At 44.8% G+C, this 15,272-nt stretch overlaps 1 protein-coding gene across 2 annotated transcripts; it reads left to right on the plus strand.

Annotated features, from left to right (window-relative positions):
• Positions 1-924: 924 nt before the first annotated feature.
• NTAQ1 (N-terminal glutamine amidase 1) lies at positions 925-14,869 on the plus strand. Of its 2 annotated transcripts, XM_065895513.1 has the most exons (6): positions 925-1,238; positions 2,865-2,964; positions 3,755-3,805; positions 8,224-8,372; positions 8,992-9,116; positions 14,177-14,869. In XM_065895513.1, the coding sequence occupies exons 1-6, from the start codon at positions 1,150-1,152 to the stop codon at positions 14,284-14,286; spliced, it is 624 nt and encodes a 207-aa protein (XP_065751585.1). In that variant the 5' UTR covers positions 925-1,149; the 3' UTR covers positions 14,287-14,869. The 2 variants fall into 2 exon arrangements, with proteins under 2 accessions (XP_065751585.1, XP_065751586.1); XM_065895514.1 differs by lacking the exon at positions 3,755-3,805 and having other exon boundaries at positions 1,083-1,238.
• The last annotated feature ends 403 nt before the right edge of the window (positions 14,870-15,272 follow it).

Raw genomic sequence — 15,272 nt, forward strand, 5'->3', positions numbered from 1 at the left:
AAAGCGCGGGATCTAGGCGCGCTCATGGGCTCTAGAGCGCAGGCTCAGGAATTGTGGCGCACGCAGCGATAAACACTTGCAACAATCTGTCTTTCCTGCCAGCAAATAAACAAATATATGATTAACACAAAAAGGATATCATAAGGACCCTCTCAAAACTGTTCTTACTATGTTAAAAAAATCAACATACCTTTCTGAGCCAATATATTTGGAATTAACCCCCCTCATCATCCTCTCCGCTACCCCCCCCCCACCAGACTCAAACTAAACCTTTGTTTTTCACACAGAGGTCCTCTTACTTCACTTGCACACGTGGAGTCTTCCGAGTCTCATCTGCCACAGCCGGCAACAGGTTACAGGGTCTCGGACTCCTCGGAGACTCATGAAGCACCGTTCACCAACTCCAAGCCCTCCCCTGACTCGTGTCTCAAGCGGCCAGCCGGTGACCCCCTTTTCCCCCACGCTGACTGCAACCCAGCTGTTCCCAAAGCCTCCAGCAAGCCTGGCGCCGCAGCCCCTCTAGGACCACGTGCCGCCCCGCCCCTGGCCCCACCCCTCCCCGCCCCTGGCCCCACCCCTCCCCGCCCCTGGCCCCACCCAACTGGGGGGTCTCGCCCACCAGGAGCCACGCAGTCCTACTCGCCCTGGGCTCCGCCCACTGTGAACTCACGCCGCTCACCCAACCCCGGATCCGCCTACGTCGCCCTGGCTCCACCTTCACGGGACATGCACTGCGTGCCTCGAGCTCCGCCCACCTCGTCCCAAGCTTCGCACGCCGGGAGTTTGCGTCGCTCGCCCCGCCCAGGCTCCGCCCAACAGGACATGCCCCACCAACCCAGGGCAGCTCTCGTCCGCCCACTGACCACCCCGCCCCCCCCCCACCCCACCCCACTCCCGCCCCGACTCCACCCTGCCGGAATCTGCAACGCGCGTCTCAAACTTCTTGCGCGGGGATCCTTCGCGCCCGCTCGCCCAGGCTCCGCCTACCCTGCCCCAGGCCCCACCACCCGGGGACGCCACCAGCGGCCTAGAGCTCCGCCCACTCCGCCCAGCGAACCCACGTTGCGCGTAGTGCGCCGACGCCTTCGCTGAAGCCTGCCCGCGGGGCTCTTCCAGTCGGTTCGCCTCAGGCCTGTGCCGAGGCCCGCCATGGAAGGGGACGTCTCCGCCGCCGCAGCCGCCCACTACCAGCCGGCCAGCCCCCCGCGGGACGCCTGTGTCTACAACAGCTGCTACTGGTGAGGGGGAGCGGGGTCGGCTCCCGGCATCTCCCTGGCCCGCTCGGCCGCGCCGTCGCAGCCGAGCCCCGCCGTCGCAGCCGAGCCCCGCCGTCGCAGCCGAGCCCCGCCTCTTCCCGGCCCCCCCCCCGGGGCCGCTCTGGGCCTTGGCGGGCGAGTGTTCCGGTTTGGGGGGAGGAGGGAGCGGGGAGCGGGAGTGGCAGTCCTTGTTCCTTGAGTCGAGCGTGGGCGTTTGGGTGTGGAGGGGGCGGTATTCGCCAGGAGTGGTAGGGTAGGTGGTGCGTTACTTCTGCCTGGCTCCTTTCGCTTGGACGTTTGTCAGCAGATCTCAGGGCTTGGGCGGCCAGGAAGGGGAGTTGGAGGCGGAGGGAGGACCGCAGAGAGCCTTTGGAAATTATTCTGCTGAAGCCTGCGTGGTTTCACACAGATGTGAAGGTCATCTTAATTTTGGAAGAGAATGAAAGCGCAGAGATCCTACAGTAACATTACCAAGATCACCCAGCTAATAGCAGCCGGGAATCCAATTCAGGCCCTTTTGTACCAGAAACCAGGATCTGAACCGCCGTGTCATTATAATAGTGGTTACATTTACACGTAGCACTTGATATAGGCCAAGAATTGTTCTGAGACGTTTATGTCAACGAAGTAATGTGAGCCCCACAGTTACATGAGGAGGTCGGTACTGTTGTCCCCATTTTAAAGGTGAGCACGTTGGAGCATGGAGGGATGCAAGTAATTTACCTAAGGCCACATAGCTTGTGAGTGAAGGAATGGGGATTTACACGCAGAGTTCGGCTCTGGAGTCCACACACTGCACCCCTGTCCTAGGCCACCTCTGGCTGAATCACCACTCTTATCTTGGTCCTTTTCACACCCACACCTGCCTGTCCCTTGCTTGAATAATGACTTCTAACCCCACTTTCCAGTCCCTGCACAAAAAACCTTAGGGTCGTCTATAACTTACCTTTCCCTCCTTCAGATGGTCACCAAACCGATGCTGTGGAGCTCACCATTTATTCAGCATGTCAGACCTAGTGCCAAGTACTTCCATCCATGCTTAGGAGATAGGTCTTTTGTTATCATTCTTCTCATGAAAAGACTGAGCCACAGAGAGGCCTGTTGTTTGCCCAGGGTCACACATCTACAGTGGTGGTACTGAACCTGGAACCTCTGTAAGGGTGGAACCATGCTTCTTCTGCCCTGTCTCCCACCTCAGTCCTGTTAGTTCTTGTCCCTCACATCCATCCGTTGTTGTTGTTTTTTTGCGGTACGCGGGCCTCTCACTGCTGTGGCCTCTCCCGTTGCGGAGCACAGGCCCTGGACGCGCAGGCTCAGCGGCCATGGCTCACCGGCCCAGACGCTCCGCGGCATGTGGGATCCTCCCGGACCGGGGCATGAACCCGTGTCCCCTGCACCGGCAGGCGGATTCTCAACCACTGCGCCACCAGCAAAGTCCCTTGCTGGGGGTGTTTTTGAGAAGGTTCAGCTGTTAGCCAGTTGTTGGATGAGATGGTATTTCAGGTCTCTACCAATTTTTTAAATGTCATCATCAGTCTTTTGGGCAAATTTGAAAGACATAGAGTGTTCTTGTTTAATTATATTGATTAAACAATTACTTTATTTCAGTGAAGAAAATATTTGGAAGCTCTGTGAATACATCAAAAACCACGACCAGTATCCTTTAGAAGAGTGTTATGCTGTCTTCATATCTAATGAGAGGAAGATGGTAAGTTGGGGAGTGATTGTGGAAATTTAGGATTACATTAGAAGCTAAATAGACCATGGGTTTAGCACTGTTCTAAAATGTGCCTTATAAAATACAGCAACATTTTAAAGTTTGTTTTTGAATGAGATTTTTTCCCTACCAGGACATGGTTAAGTTAGTAGAGCTTAGTCCCTTACTTGCAGGTAAGGAAATATGTGATGGTATGTTTATGCAAATAAAATCCCCTTTCTTTAGGTATTAAGTTAGAGCTTTTAAAATTAAACTTAATTTTTAAATTAAGTTAGAGGCACATATTCTCAGGTTTGAAGTAAAGGTTTCTTTGTTTCTGGAGTTTTAATGGGACTGTAGTAAACTTCTATGAAGTATTAAGAAAAGTAAGCCCTTAATATTTTGTAAAGCACTTTTGTGAACATCATCTTGTTTGATCCCAGTGGAAACCCTGTGAAGTAGACAAGGTCCAGACAGCTGTCTCTGTTTTATAGATGAGGAAATAGAGACTCAGGGAGGTCCCATGAATAATTAAGTGGGAAAGCAAGATTTGAACTTGCCAGGAATTCCAGTTCCTAGTTTAGGTCTCTTTCTACTCTATAGAAAACATCTTGTAATTAATTATTGCTTCTTCATTGTTAAGGACACTTGGAAGGATTTGGATTTCTTCTTATCCATTCATTCTTTCACCTTGATTGTTGGTTGCCTAGAAATATTTTATTTTTCATGTATGTATTGCTTTCAAGAATTTAGTAGTGGTTTAACTGAAGTTGTGGCTTAGGAGAGTTATTGTATTTTGTAGATACCTATCTGGAAACAACAGGCAAGACCTGGAGATGGACCTGTGATCTGGGTAAGGTGGTCAACACAGACAGCTTCTGATGCAATAGTACTTGTAATCCATGAGTGGTCTTTATGTTTTGGTAGAGCAGAAATAATGGGGCAGTAGAGAAAGACTATGATAATTATTAATAATTTGACTTCTTGACGATAGATGTTATTTGGTCTAAGGTAGAAGCACTTATGGGCATGTTTTCTTTTAATTTTGAAATTATTATAGGAATGATTTTAAATGGCTGATGTAGCAGATATATTTGTTATCTAAACTCTTGTCTATTTAGCACTGGAAGGAACTTGAGCATTATCTAGTCCAGCTGCACAGTAGAGTTATCCAGAGATTGTTAAAAATACAGGTTTCTGGGAATTCCCTGGCGGTCCAGTGCTTAGGGCTCAGGGCTTTCACTGGCAGGGGCCTGGGTTCAATCCCTGGTCGGGGAGCTAAGATCCTGCAAGATGTGCGACATGGCAGAAAAAAAATGAGAAAAGAAAAAAAAATACAGGTTTTTGATCTAGTCGATCTAGAGGTTCAGGAATTAGTGTTCTTAGTAGACTTCTGAGTGAACATGACTGGCATTTGGAAAACATGGATCTGCGCCAACCCCTTCATTTTTCAGGTGAAGAAACAAGCCAAGAAAGGCAGAGTGAATAGCTCAGGGTCATTAAGCTGATCATTGGCAGGGCTGGGTCCTTTCCAGTACACATCCATATGTCACCTTAAACTGGTCCCCTGAAGAATGGAATTGTTTATGCTAAGAAACATGAAGGTAAAGTAAAACTCCATTCATGATAATGCAACAAACATCAGGTTTCTGATGCTTATTTAGAATAAGATATCATTTGAATTGGCTTCATTCATTTACTTAACATATATTTATTGAGTGCCTCTTATATGCCAGGCACAAAATAGACTGAAGTCCTTGGCCTCATGCTCTTGCTTCCTTCACCAGCAGGGGATCCTCTGCTCTAACATTGAAGCCCAAATCCAGCAGTGTTGGGTTAGGAGTGCAGGCTGAGTCGGACACATGGGGGTTAACCCAGTCCTCCCATTGGTGGGCTGTGTGAGCTGGACAGGTTATTTACGCTCCTTCTTCGGTGTCTTCCTCTGGTCACTGGAGGCTTTAGTGAAATAATGCATTTGAAGCATTGTCCTGGTATCTGGTACCAGTGCTCCAGAAGAGTTAGCTATTATTGTTAGCAGAGCTACAATAACCCCAGTTGCGGACTATCCATCTGCCCTAGCAATCATGCCCATTGCTGAAGTGCTCAGCTGATTTTGAGTCACGGTCTTGCTTCCTGTCTTCAGGAAACTCGCAGGGAAAGGACCTGTCCCCCTTTACACAGCAGCTCATGGCAGCTCAGTGTGGGGAACCTTGTTTCAGGAAGTCTCCCCCCAGATTTTCTATGTGGAGCAAGTCTCTGGCAGATTGATCTGGGCCTCACTGCTGTTCTGTTGCAGGGAATGGGTAAGCTTCCCTAAGTGGGTAGAGGCACGGTCCCCGGAGGAACAGATCACTTTCTAAGTGGACATCCCTGCCTCTAGCCCCACTGGGTCTTTTCCAGGCATTTGGACAAGCTCTGTACCCAACTCAGAGAATGAGGCTATTGCTGGAATCTGCATTCCTTGGTTCCGCATCTCTGCCGTGAAGGTGACTCCTAGTTGAGGCCTGCTTTCCCTCTCGAGTTCACCAGCCATCTGTTATGTAGGAATATGGACCCGAGCTAACCAGAAGGGTATTCCTTGTTTATGCCTTTTCCTCCTTTTTTTTTGGGCTGTGCCTCGTTCCCTGGTCTTAGTTCCCTGACCAGGGGACAAACACACGCTCCCTGCAGTGGAAGTGTGGGGTCTTAACCACCGGACCGCCAGGGAAGTCCCTGTTTGTGCTTTTCCACAAGTTGTGTCCTCCTTCTGGGAAGCTCTCCCCTTCAGGCAAGAGGCAGTGACGGCAGCCTTTCCTCAGTGAAACGCTCCTTAGCAGTTGCCTGCCTTTTCCTCCCTGCCCACACACACCCTGCCTTGGTTGGCTTTTTTTTTTTTTTTTTTGCGGTACGCGGGCCTCTCACTGCTGTGGCCTCTCCCTTTGCGGAGCACAGGCTCCGGACGCGCAGGCTCAGCGGCCATGGCTCACGGGCCCAGCTGCTCCGCGGCATGTGGGATCTTCCCGGACCGGGGCACGAACCCGTGTCCCCTGCATCGGTAGGCGGACTCTCAACCACTGCGCCACCAGGGAAGCCCTTGGTTGGCTTTTTATAAGGCTGATTATTTACATAGTAGTCTCATTAATTCTCTCAGTAATACTGTGAGGTAGACACCACAGTTATCTCTGTCCTGTAGAGGAGGAAGCTGGCTAGTGGTGGGGCTGAGGCTGAGCCAGGTGACCCCGCTTCAGGCGCCTTTGCCTGCACGCTCTCCCACCTCTGCTGAATTACCTCATCATCTCACCGTTCTGCAGCAGTTGACTTGTGTTTCCCGCTCGCTTCTCTAGGAACTCCTTGAGGGTAAGGACCTATCTTTCTCATCTTCGTATCTGTATTTTAATAGCATGGTTTCCCATAAAAAAATAGGGAGTACATATTGCAAAAAAAACTGTAATATAGGGTAGAAGATGTCAAGAGAGAAACAGATTTTGGATACGGTGGAGACTGCTTCTGGCAGGGGTGGGAGAAGATGAAAGATGGGCTCATGGGGAAGAAAGCATTTGAGTTGGAGCTTGAGTGATAGATGTGGGGAGAGAGGAGGAGAAGGTGGTGCAGATGGCGCCGAGTAACGTGAGCAAGCCTGGGGGAAGGGAGTCGTGGACTGTCACCGGGGGAGCAGTGCTTAGTTCATGTATCTGGAGGGTAGGATGCATTAAGGGGAGGACAGGGAATAAGCTTTCATTTCTGATGCTATTCTGATTTCTAAGATAGAACTGGAGACAAAGGAAGCACTTTCAGCTCTGATGGTACAACATCTCCAGTCTCAATTATGTTTCCCACCTCACAGGGTCAAATGAAACATCGTTTGAGAAAGTGCTTTGTAAGCTCTGAAGTACTAGAAATGTCAGATGCTATTTCTAACATTGTATTGATGTGATTGAACTTTTTATCTCACAGTGCTGTTCTCTGTGAGAGCATTTTTCTTCTGAGAAGCTCTAAGCATCACACTGCCCTCATGTCCATTGATAAACCTCTCTGACGTCCCTTCCAGCCCTTAGCTGGTTTGGGCAGTGCCCCATGTCCAGGAGTGAGAGTGAGAATTCACCTGTGTGCTGGGACCCAGCTGTGCAGGAGTAGCTCTCTGTATTCTTCTTCCTTAATGGCTACATATTAGGGCTTGGCTGACTTAAAACCAATAACAACCGCATTTTACAGTCCTTCCCCTCTCCAGGCTCACCTCAAGCTGTCCCCTTTGTTAATGGTTTGGAGGATATCCTTGTAGACTTTTTTCTCTGTAGACTTTTTTCTCTGTACTCATATGCATGCATGTGTACTTCTGAATGCACGTCTGTCTTTATATACACATAAATTAAAAAAAATAATATATAATACATACCTGCAATTTGCTTTTTCCATCCAACTGTGTAACATGGACTTAGTCCAATTTCCACAAAAATTTACCTACTTCTCTTTAGCAGCTGCGTAGGACTCCATCTTATGGCTGCATCGTGGTTTGTTAACCACTCCCCTCTTGGTGGACTTCTGGTTGTTTCTGAATTTTCAGTGTTATAAACAGTGCGGCAGAGATTTGCATTGTTTATATACCTTTACATGCATGTGGCCATTTTTCTATAGGCTGGATCCCTAATGGTAAAATTGCTGGATCGAAAGGTGAACATTTAATGTACATGAACATTTCCACTACTTGACTGTTCCCTGTTGCTGGACATTTGGTCTGTTTTCAGGGTTTTGTGTTTGCTTTATTTTGCTAGTATAAGGAGGACTGTCTTAGTCTTGTATATGGTTTTTTGTTTGTTTGTTTTTAAGCCTTCAACTTTATTTGTTTTTAAGATTTATTATTTATTTTATTTATTTTTGGCTGTGTCGGGTCTTAGTTGCGGCACATGGTATCTTCGTTGAGGCATGTGGGATCTTTTGTTGGGGCATGCGGGCTTCTCTCTAGTTGTGGTGTGCGGGTTTTCTCTCTCTAGCTGTGGCGCACAGGTTCCAGAGCGCATGGGCTCTGTAGTTTGTGGCATGCAGGCTCTCTAATTGGGGCGTGCGAGCTCAGTAGTTGTGGCGCACGGGCTTAGTTGCCCTGCAGCACGTGGGATCTTAGTTCCCTGACCAGGGATTGAACCCACGTCCCCTGCATTGTAAGGTGGATTCTTTACCACTGGACCACCAGGGAAGTCCCTTGTATCTGTTTTTGATGATATATATGCATTATTACTATAACCTTGGAATACACCATCATAAGGTAACCTGGTTAACTTCAGCAACTTTTACTTCTAGGATTACCATGTTGTCTTGCTTCATGTTTCAAGTGGAGGACAGAGCTTCATTTATGATCTTGACACTGTCCTGCCATTTCCCTGCCCCTTTGATACTTATGTGGAAGATGCCTTTAAGTCTGATGAGGACATCCATCCACAGTTCAGAAGGTGAGGAAATTCAGGGTGGATTTACCTACTTTCTGAAGTTGGACCTTGACAATTAGAGTTACTTTGGGTGTTTGTTTTTGCATTGGTTTTGTAAAGATCACTTGTCTTCACCATTGAGTTGATGTTTGAGAATCATGTGCTCTACAGAAGATTCAAAATGTTTTAAAGTTTTAAAGGTTGTCCGTTGTATAAAAGGTTGGCAGTCTTTAAAAATTTGTGTGATGAGATCCAGAACATTTTCCAACAGTCGTTTTGGGCATTTCTCTCATACTCTTCGTTTTGGGTGGGTGGTTGGTTGGTGGCGGAGCTGGATGCCTGGCGATGACAGAAGTCAGAGGGCTGTGACGGCAGCACCCGGACATTACGCCCTCTGCCCCTCGTACATAACACTGAGCAAGTAAAGGCAACCGGCTGTACTTCCATGCCTTTGTAGTTTGGGATTTCAGCTGATCATTTCTCATGGTGTCTTTAACAGGTATTAAAGCTACATATATATTTGTGTGTCACTAATAGTACACAAATGCCTGTCTAGTTTTGTGCATGTCATAGAAAATGAGTCTATATGAGAATTGAGTTAGAATTTCAACTGTGATATAAACGAATGTTGGTTTATGTACAGGAAATTTAGAGTGATCCGCGCAGATTCATATTTGAAGAACTTTGCTTCTGACCGATCTCACATGAAAGACTCCAGTGGGAACTGGAGAGAACCTCCTCCATCATATCCCTGCATTGAGACTGGAGGTGAGCCAAGGACGCCCTCTCAGAGGGGTTTCCCATCGCTGTGCAGATGAGCGTGTTCCCTTAGCCAAGGACAAGAAGTGCATTGTTCTTTGGGTAAGACTCCCTGAGTGGTAAGAGGTAAGAGGGAGTGTAGTTCTTATATTTATCAGATTCAGAAATTAAGGCACAGAGAGCAGGACCAGAAGGCACCAGAACTCATGGGAGAGGCAAGGCGTGAGGGAGCCGAACCACGACCCCACGTTGCTGGAATGTTGGGTGTACCTGCTGCTCGCGCCCTGGACTTGGGGAGATCTGCGTGTTTGTGCCGCTTAACGGGGGGACTAGTAGCGCCTTGCCGTGGTGGGTGTCATGTGATGGTGAAGGAAGTCCCCAGTGCATCTTTGGGATATGTGAAATGTCGTTTCACTGACTCTGTGACAAAATCTGCATTAGAAGGAGGTGAGAGCTAGCAGGTTTTACTGCCCCACTCGTCTCATTTCTGTGCTTTCAGGCATCAGTCCAATTACGAATTTCTTGAGACTTAAGTAGGTAAAGGATTCTTCACCGTGTTACTATTGTTTGGCATTCACCTGAGTTGGAAGCATTATTTATGGTGGGAATTAATTTGCAACGTTGCCACTTATTGGTGAAACATCCCCTCACAAGGATGATACCGTCTGAGTCAAAATGCTCTGTACGCCATGAAGGATGCCAGAAAAATAGGACATTAGTGTTCAGAGTTCAGCAGGGGAGAAAGTAAAAAATATATTTGGTGTATTTGAAGTGAGTGAACACTGAAAGAGGATTCCAGCTCTGATTTTTGAGGCTCTCAGTGAAAAGCTCTCATGATTTTTAAAGTTTATATTGGAGTTTCTTTGGGTTCAACAACCTGGTTCCCAGCTTCAGCATTAGAATTGGGATAGCTCAGGTCAGGAAAAGGCATCATGGGTCTTGCTTTCAGTCTCACACACCCTGCTGCACGGTGTGGTCTGGACAATGCTTGCATGGCTCCCTGTTTCTCTTTTACATGTGAGCACTAACACAGAGCCTGACACGCCGTGGACCTTCAGTAAACACCTTGTCAGCCCCGGTCGTTCCTTTGGGTTTTAATGACTACTTCCCAAGAGGTGCCTGGCAAAGGTGCCAGGCTTTGTGCCAACCCCTTCTATGTAACTAGCTCATCAGGGGCCTCCTGAGGTTGATACTGGTACTCAAAGGAATCTGCTCTGAATGTGGGGTAAACATACTGGTTTCTCGTGTAGTAATTTAACCACATGTTCATGTTCTCTCGTGTGGTAAATCCATTACTTCAAGCCCTGTGTTTGTCAAAGGAAAGTATTTGAAGTTAGGAGACAGAGGAATTACCTTTAGCTAATTAGTATTGCTTTATATAAAAAAAAAGCTTAAAAAAAAAAACATGGTTCAAGAAGACATTAAACTTTAAACTGATGCAGCTTTGTTTTTTTCATAGCAGCTTTCCTTGGTCCCCTGCATTTAGTTATGGAATTGGCCTTTAGGGCTTAAAATTTAGTGCATTTGATGTGTTGCACATTACAAGTAAACCTGTACATTTAATAATTTTGGTGGTCATGTGTCTGCAGGCTCACTATTTTCAATTCAGCATTTAGTGTATTTTAAATAAAGGAACTCTTTTTTTTCTCCCCTCCCTGAAAAAAGAAGGAAAACGGAGATTCACAGTCTTGCAGCCTTGCTCTGAAGGCTCAGTTCCAGTACCAGGCACAGATGGTTCAGTTCTTAAGGACGTTTCCCAAGTCTTGGGCTGAGTTATAGGGTCTACCATATTTGTCCCCTTCTCTTTCTGAGCCCTTTGCTACCTTTTGTCCGCATTTACCTCTCATCTCCTTGTCTCAAATGACGTGTTATAGTAACACTGGCTAATTTGAGCCCAGCTGGAGGACCAGTGTTATGTAAACAGAAATGTTGTAGTGCCTCTTGGGGAGATTATAGGCAAGTGCTGATTTGTTATACATTTATCTTTAAAAATTAAAAAAATTCTTATTTTATTTTTATATGTTATTAGGTAATGAATGCTTGCAGATCGTAATCCTCTTATTTACTTACATTAAAAAGCCCTAGAAAATGAATACAGTTGTATTTCAGAAGTTGAGGTTTCCTTTAGCCATTTGTTAAAGATTTTAGCTGACTTACATGGAGTCTGGCATCTACCCCAGGTAAGCAAGAACTTTTGCCCCATCTCTCCTGGGAGGCGCCTGTTTTTCCTTTATTTTGGATTCCTTGGTCATTGTGCATCCCTGGCCCTCTGATGATTTCAACAGAAGTCCTGGTTTTGCTGATTATCTAGCTTTTCTTGTTGTAAGGGTGGGAGTGACTCTGTTTCTAGTTTTCTGTATCCAAAGTGCTTACCTTCATATTTGAAAGATATATTTGTTGGGTAATGTATGCTAGTTTTACATGTTTTTTCTTTCAGTTTTTTAAAGGTGTCTCGCTTGTTTTCTGCTTGCTGAGTTTCTGATCAAGGAGCATGCCGTTGTTCTTGTGTCTGTTTCTCTAAATGCAGTGTGCTCTGGCTGCTTTTTAAGGTTTTCTCTCTATCTCTCGATTTCAGGGATTTGGTTGTGATGGACTGTAGCATAGTTAGGCTTATTCAGCTTGAGGTTCGTTAAGATCCTTAGATTGCGGGATTTATAGTTTTCATCGAATTTGGAAACATTTGGCCATTACCTCTTCAAATATTTTTTCTGACCTCTCCCCCTTTTTAAAATAAATTCTTGTCCTTCCCCTACACGTATGTTAGATGGCTTGTTACTTCTCTTAGGTCAATGATGTTCCTTTTTTTTCAGACTTTTTCTGTATGTGCTTCATTTTGAATAATTATTTTGTCTGTAAATTTATTGATCTTTTCTTCTTCATTAACTCATTTGCTGTTAATCCCATCCAGTGCTTTTTTTTTTCATTGTACATATTTTATTTTTTCATCTCTAGACATTCCATTTGGGGCTGATTTAATATCTTCCATTTCCCTCTTTGTCATGCTCATGTTTTACTCTACCCTTTTGAGTATATGGAGCATGTTTATAATAGCTGGTCATTGTCTGCTGATTCTGTTATCTCTGTCGTTTCTGTCTGTGAATGTTGATTGAGTTTTCTCCTGGCATTGAGTCATATTTTCCTGTTTCTTTGTGTGATTCGTAATACTTGGTTGGGTGCCGGGCTTTGTAAATTTGAGGTACTTTTAAAAACAGTGTTGGATTTGGTTCTGTCATGCACTTAAATTCCTGGGGGTCAGCTGGATCCTTTCAGGGCTTGGTTTTAGGCTTTTTTAGTGCAGGTTTGAAGCAGCCTTTCACCCAGGGCTAATTTAGCCCCACTGCTTTGGTGTGACCCTTCTGAGGATTCTACCAAATGCCCAGGTATTATGAGTTCTCTCTACCCTGGCTGGTGGGGACCATGGAAGTTCTGGGAGTTATTAGACTGACTGCTTTACGGTGCTTCTTTCCTGGACTTATGAGATTAGTCCTTAACCAAAGACTTTGGGGTAGAGGAGTGAGTTCCCTCTGCAGAAATCCGGGACACTCTCTGTGTAGTTCTCTCCTCTCCCACACTATGTCCCTCACATGTAGCTGCCAGGCCCTCCTGAACTTAGATCTCTGTCTTCCCATCGGCGGGAAAAACTCCCATGCTGTTTGTGTCCCTGCCTCCGTGCTGTGGTCTGGAAACAGCCCTCCAGGCAGTGAGCTGGAGGGATCCTACAGCTCCTGCCCTTGTTCCTCTTTTCTTAGCAGTCAGTTGTGTGTTGCCCATTGTCTGGTGTTTGGAAACAGTTGCTAAATATATTTTGTCCACTTTTCTGGCAGTTTATGGTGGAAGTGCAGTTCCCATAACAGTTCTTTGATGAGTAGAAGCATCTCTGTATACACTTAAAAATTTGTAGTATGGAAAATTTTAATCATATACAAAACTAGGCAGAACAGTAGACTTTCAGCAGTTATCAGCTCATGGCTGATATCCCATCCACTTATATCCCATCTACTTTCCCCCTTCTTGTATTATGTTGAAGCAAATTCCAGATATTACATCCTTTCAACTCTAAATATTTCAGTACGGATCTCTAAAATACAAGGATTAATTTAAAAAATACATGACCACAATGCCATTATTACACCTAAAAATATTAACAATAATTCTTTAAAATCAACATATATCTCTGTAGTCAGTGTTGAGATTCTCATAGTTATCTCATGAAGTCATAATCTTTTTTCATGTAGTTTGTTCATGTGAATCAAGGTCCAGATAAAGCCCCCCCATTGTGCTTGGTTGGTATGTGTCTCTTTAGGGTCTTTTTTAATATGTAGAGATTCCTAGTCCCACTCTTTTTTTATTTATTTCTTGTAATTTATTTGTTGAAGAAATGAATCTGGGAGAAATGGTCTGGATTTTGCTGATTGTATCCTTTTGTATCCTCTGTATTTCCTATAAATTGGCAGCTGTATCCAGTAAACTGGCAGTTTGCTTATTTATGCATTTTTTCATTTAACTTTTTATTTTGAAATAACTTTAGACTGCTAGGGAATTGGTTAAAACAGTACAGAGAGCTACTATATACCCCTCACTCAGATTCCAGGGGGATCTGAGAAAAACCATAGTGTAATTATCTAAATCAAGAAAATAATAAATCAGTATGAAAATATTGACACAGTACTGTTAACTTATAGACCTTACTTAAATTTTGTAACTTTTCCTCCTATTTCTGTTTTCTGGTCCAGAATCTAACTCAGGATATTACATGTAGTTGTCATGTCTCCTCATCTCATTCTCCTTCAATCTGTGACAATTTTTTTTTTTTTCTTCCTTACAACTTTTACCCTTTTGAAGGGTACTGGTCATTGACTATGAATAGTGTCCCTCAGTTTGGGTTTGTGTGATGTTTTGTCATGATTAGATTGATGTCATACATTTCAGACAAGAATACCAGAGAAGTGATATTGACCCCTTATGAAACATTTGAATAATTTTCCCTACTTTTGGTCTTCTGGGTTGTTTTATTGCTGTTAAGCCAGAATTGTGCTTTCAGTGGACATTTCTTTCATGTATTTTTGTAGATTCCAAAATGAACCTGAATGATTTTATCAGTATGGATCCTGAGGTGGGATGGGGAGCCGTCTACTCACTGTCTGAATTTGTACATCGGTTTGGCAGTCAGAACTACTGAACTTGACCTCTGGATGTAGTGCCATGGAGAAATTCTAGGACGTGAACAATCTACCCCTTCATCTGAGACAGCAAACGTTATGATGGTACATTTGGCTTGGAATTATGCTTTCCTCTTTTAATTCAATTGAGTTGAAGCATAAGTGAACAAAAGAATAGATAGAAACAATTTTATTTTGGTATGTCAGGTTGAAACTTGATGTAGTTGCTCAGATATTCCTACTGCTCCTTTGTTAAAAAATGTGAAGACTTATGCCAGTAATTGCTTTTGTTATGATAAATGTGTGGACTTTGTGTCTGTTTTGGATGGTTCATGTCTCTCCAGCTATACTGTAAGCTCCTTGAGGGTAGGGCTGTAGCCCGTTGCTCTGTGAATCTCTAATGCCCATAAAAGGTGCCCGTAAAATGTTTGCTAGTGACTGTGCTGCTGCCTGAAGAGGGCTGACGTTGTGAGCTCAATCAGCAATAAGTATTAGTCTTTCTGGACCATTCATTCTGTTCTTAGCAAAGATTGCAGCCCTCTCAGGCTTAAGTGTTGTTTGGCCTATTTATATATGTTTTTAAATAAAATTGACCTAAATTAATTTTGTTTTGAAGATTTTGTGTCCCTCTTTGATAATCTGGGATACCCAAGAATGTCTCAATTATAGATGGGAACCATTGCTTTAAAATACTTTAATCAGTCTTCCTTCCTGAAGATGTTTTGGAAATTTGGCTTTCATCATATAATTCCAGATAAAAGATGTTTGGCATTAAACCAGCATATAGCACTAGCTCTCATTCACGTCCTCCATGGTTCTGTTGTAAAAATGAGCAGATTTCTTATAACAGGGCTGTGCAAACTTTTGCTCTTAGATGAGTCTTCTGCTTACTCCGAAACTTCCATTCAAATCCTCTGCCTTGTGCTCTGGAGGGACACCTGCAATCATTTCCTCAGGAGTCAGTCAGTTAGTCTAAGGAAAGACCATATATCCATTTGGCTCGGCT

This window comes from Phocoena phocoena, chromosome 17, assembly GCF_963924675.1.
Source record: "Phocoena phocoena chromosome 17, mPhoPho1.1, whole genome shotgun sequence".
Lineage (NCBI taxonomy): Eukaryota > Metazoa > Chordata > Mammalia > Artiodactyla > Phocoenidae > Phocoena > Phocoena phocoena.

Excerpts from the sequence above, each read along its gene's own strand:
- NTAQ1 (XM_065895513.1), top strand. The coding sequence starts at position 1,150 with ATGGAAGGGGACGTCTCCGCCGCCGCAGCCGCCCACTACCAGCCGGCC. Across the intron at positions 2,965-3,754 it reads TATCTAATGAGAGGAAGATG|ATACCTATCTGGAAACAACA; the intron begins GTAAGTTGGGGA and ends TGTATTTTGTAG. Across the intron at positions 9,117-14,176 it reads TCCCTGCATTGAGACTGGAG|ATTCCAAAATGAACCTGAAT; the intron begins GTGAGCCAAGGA and ends GTATTTTTGTAG.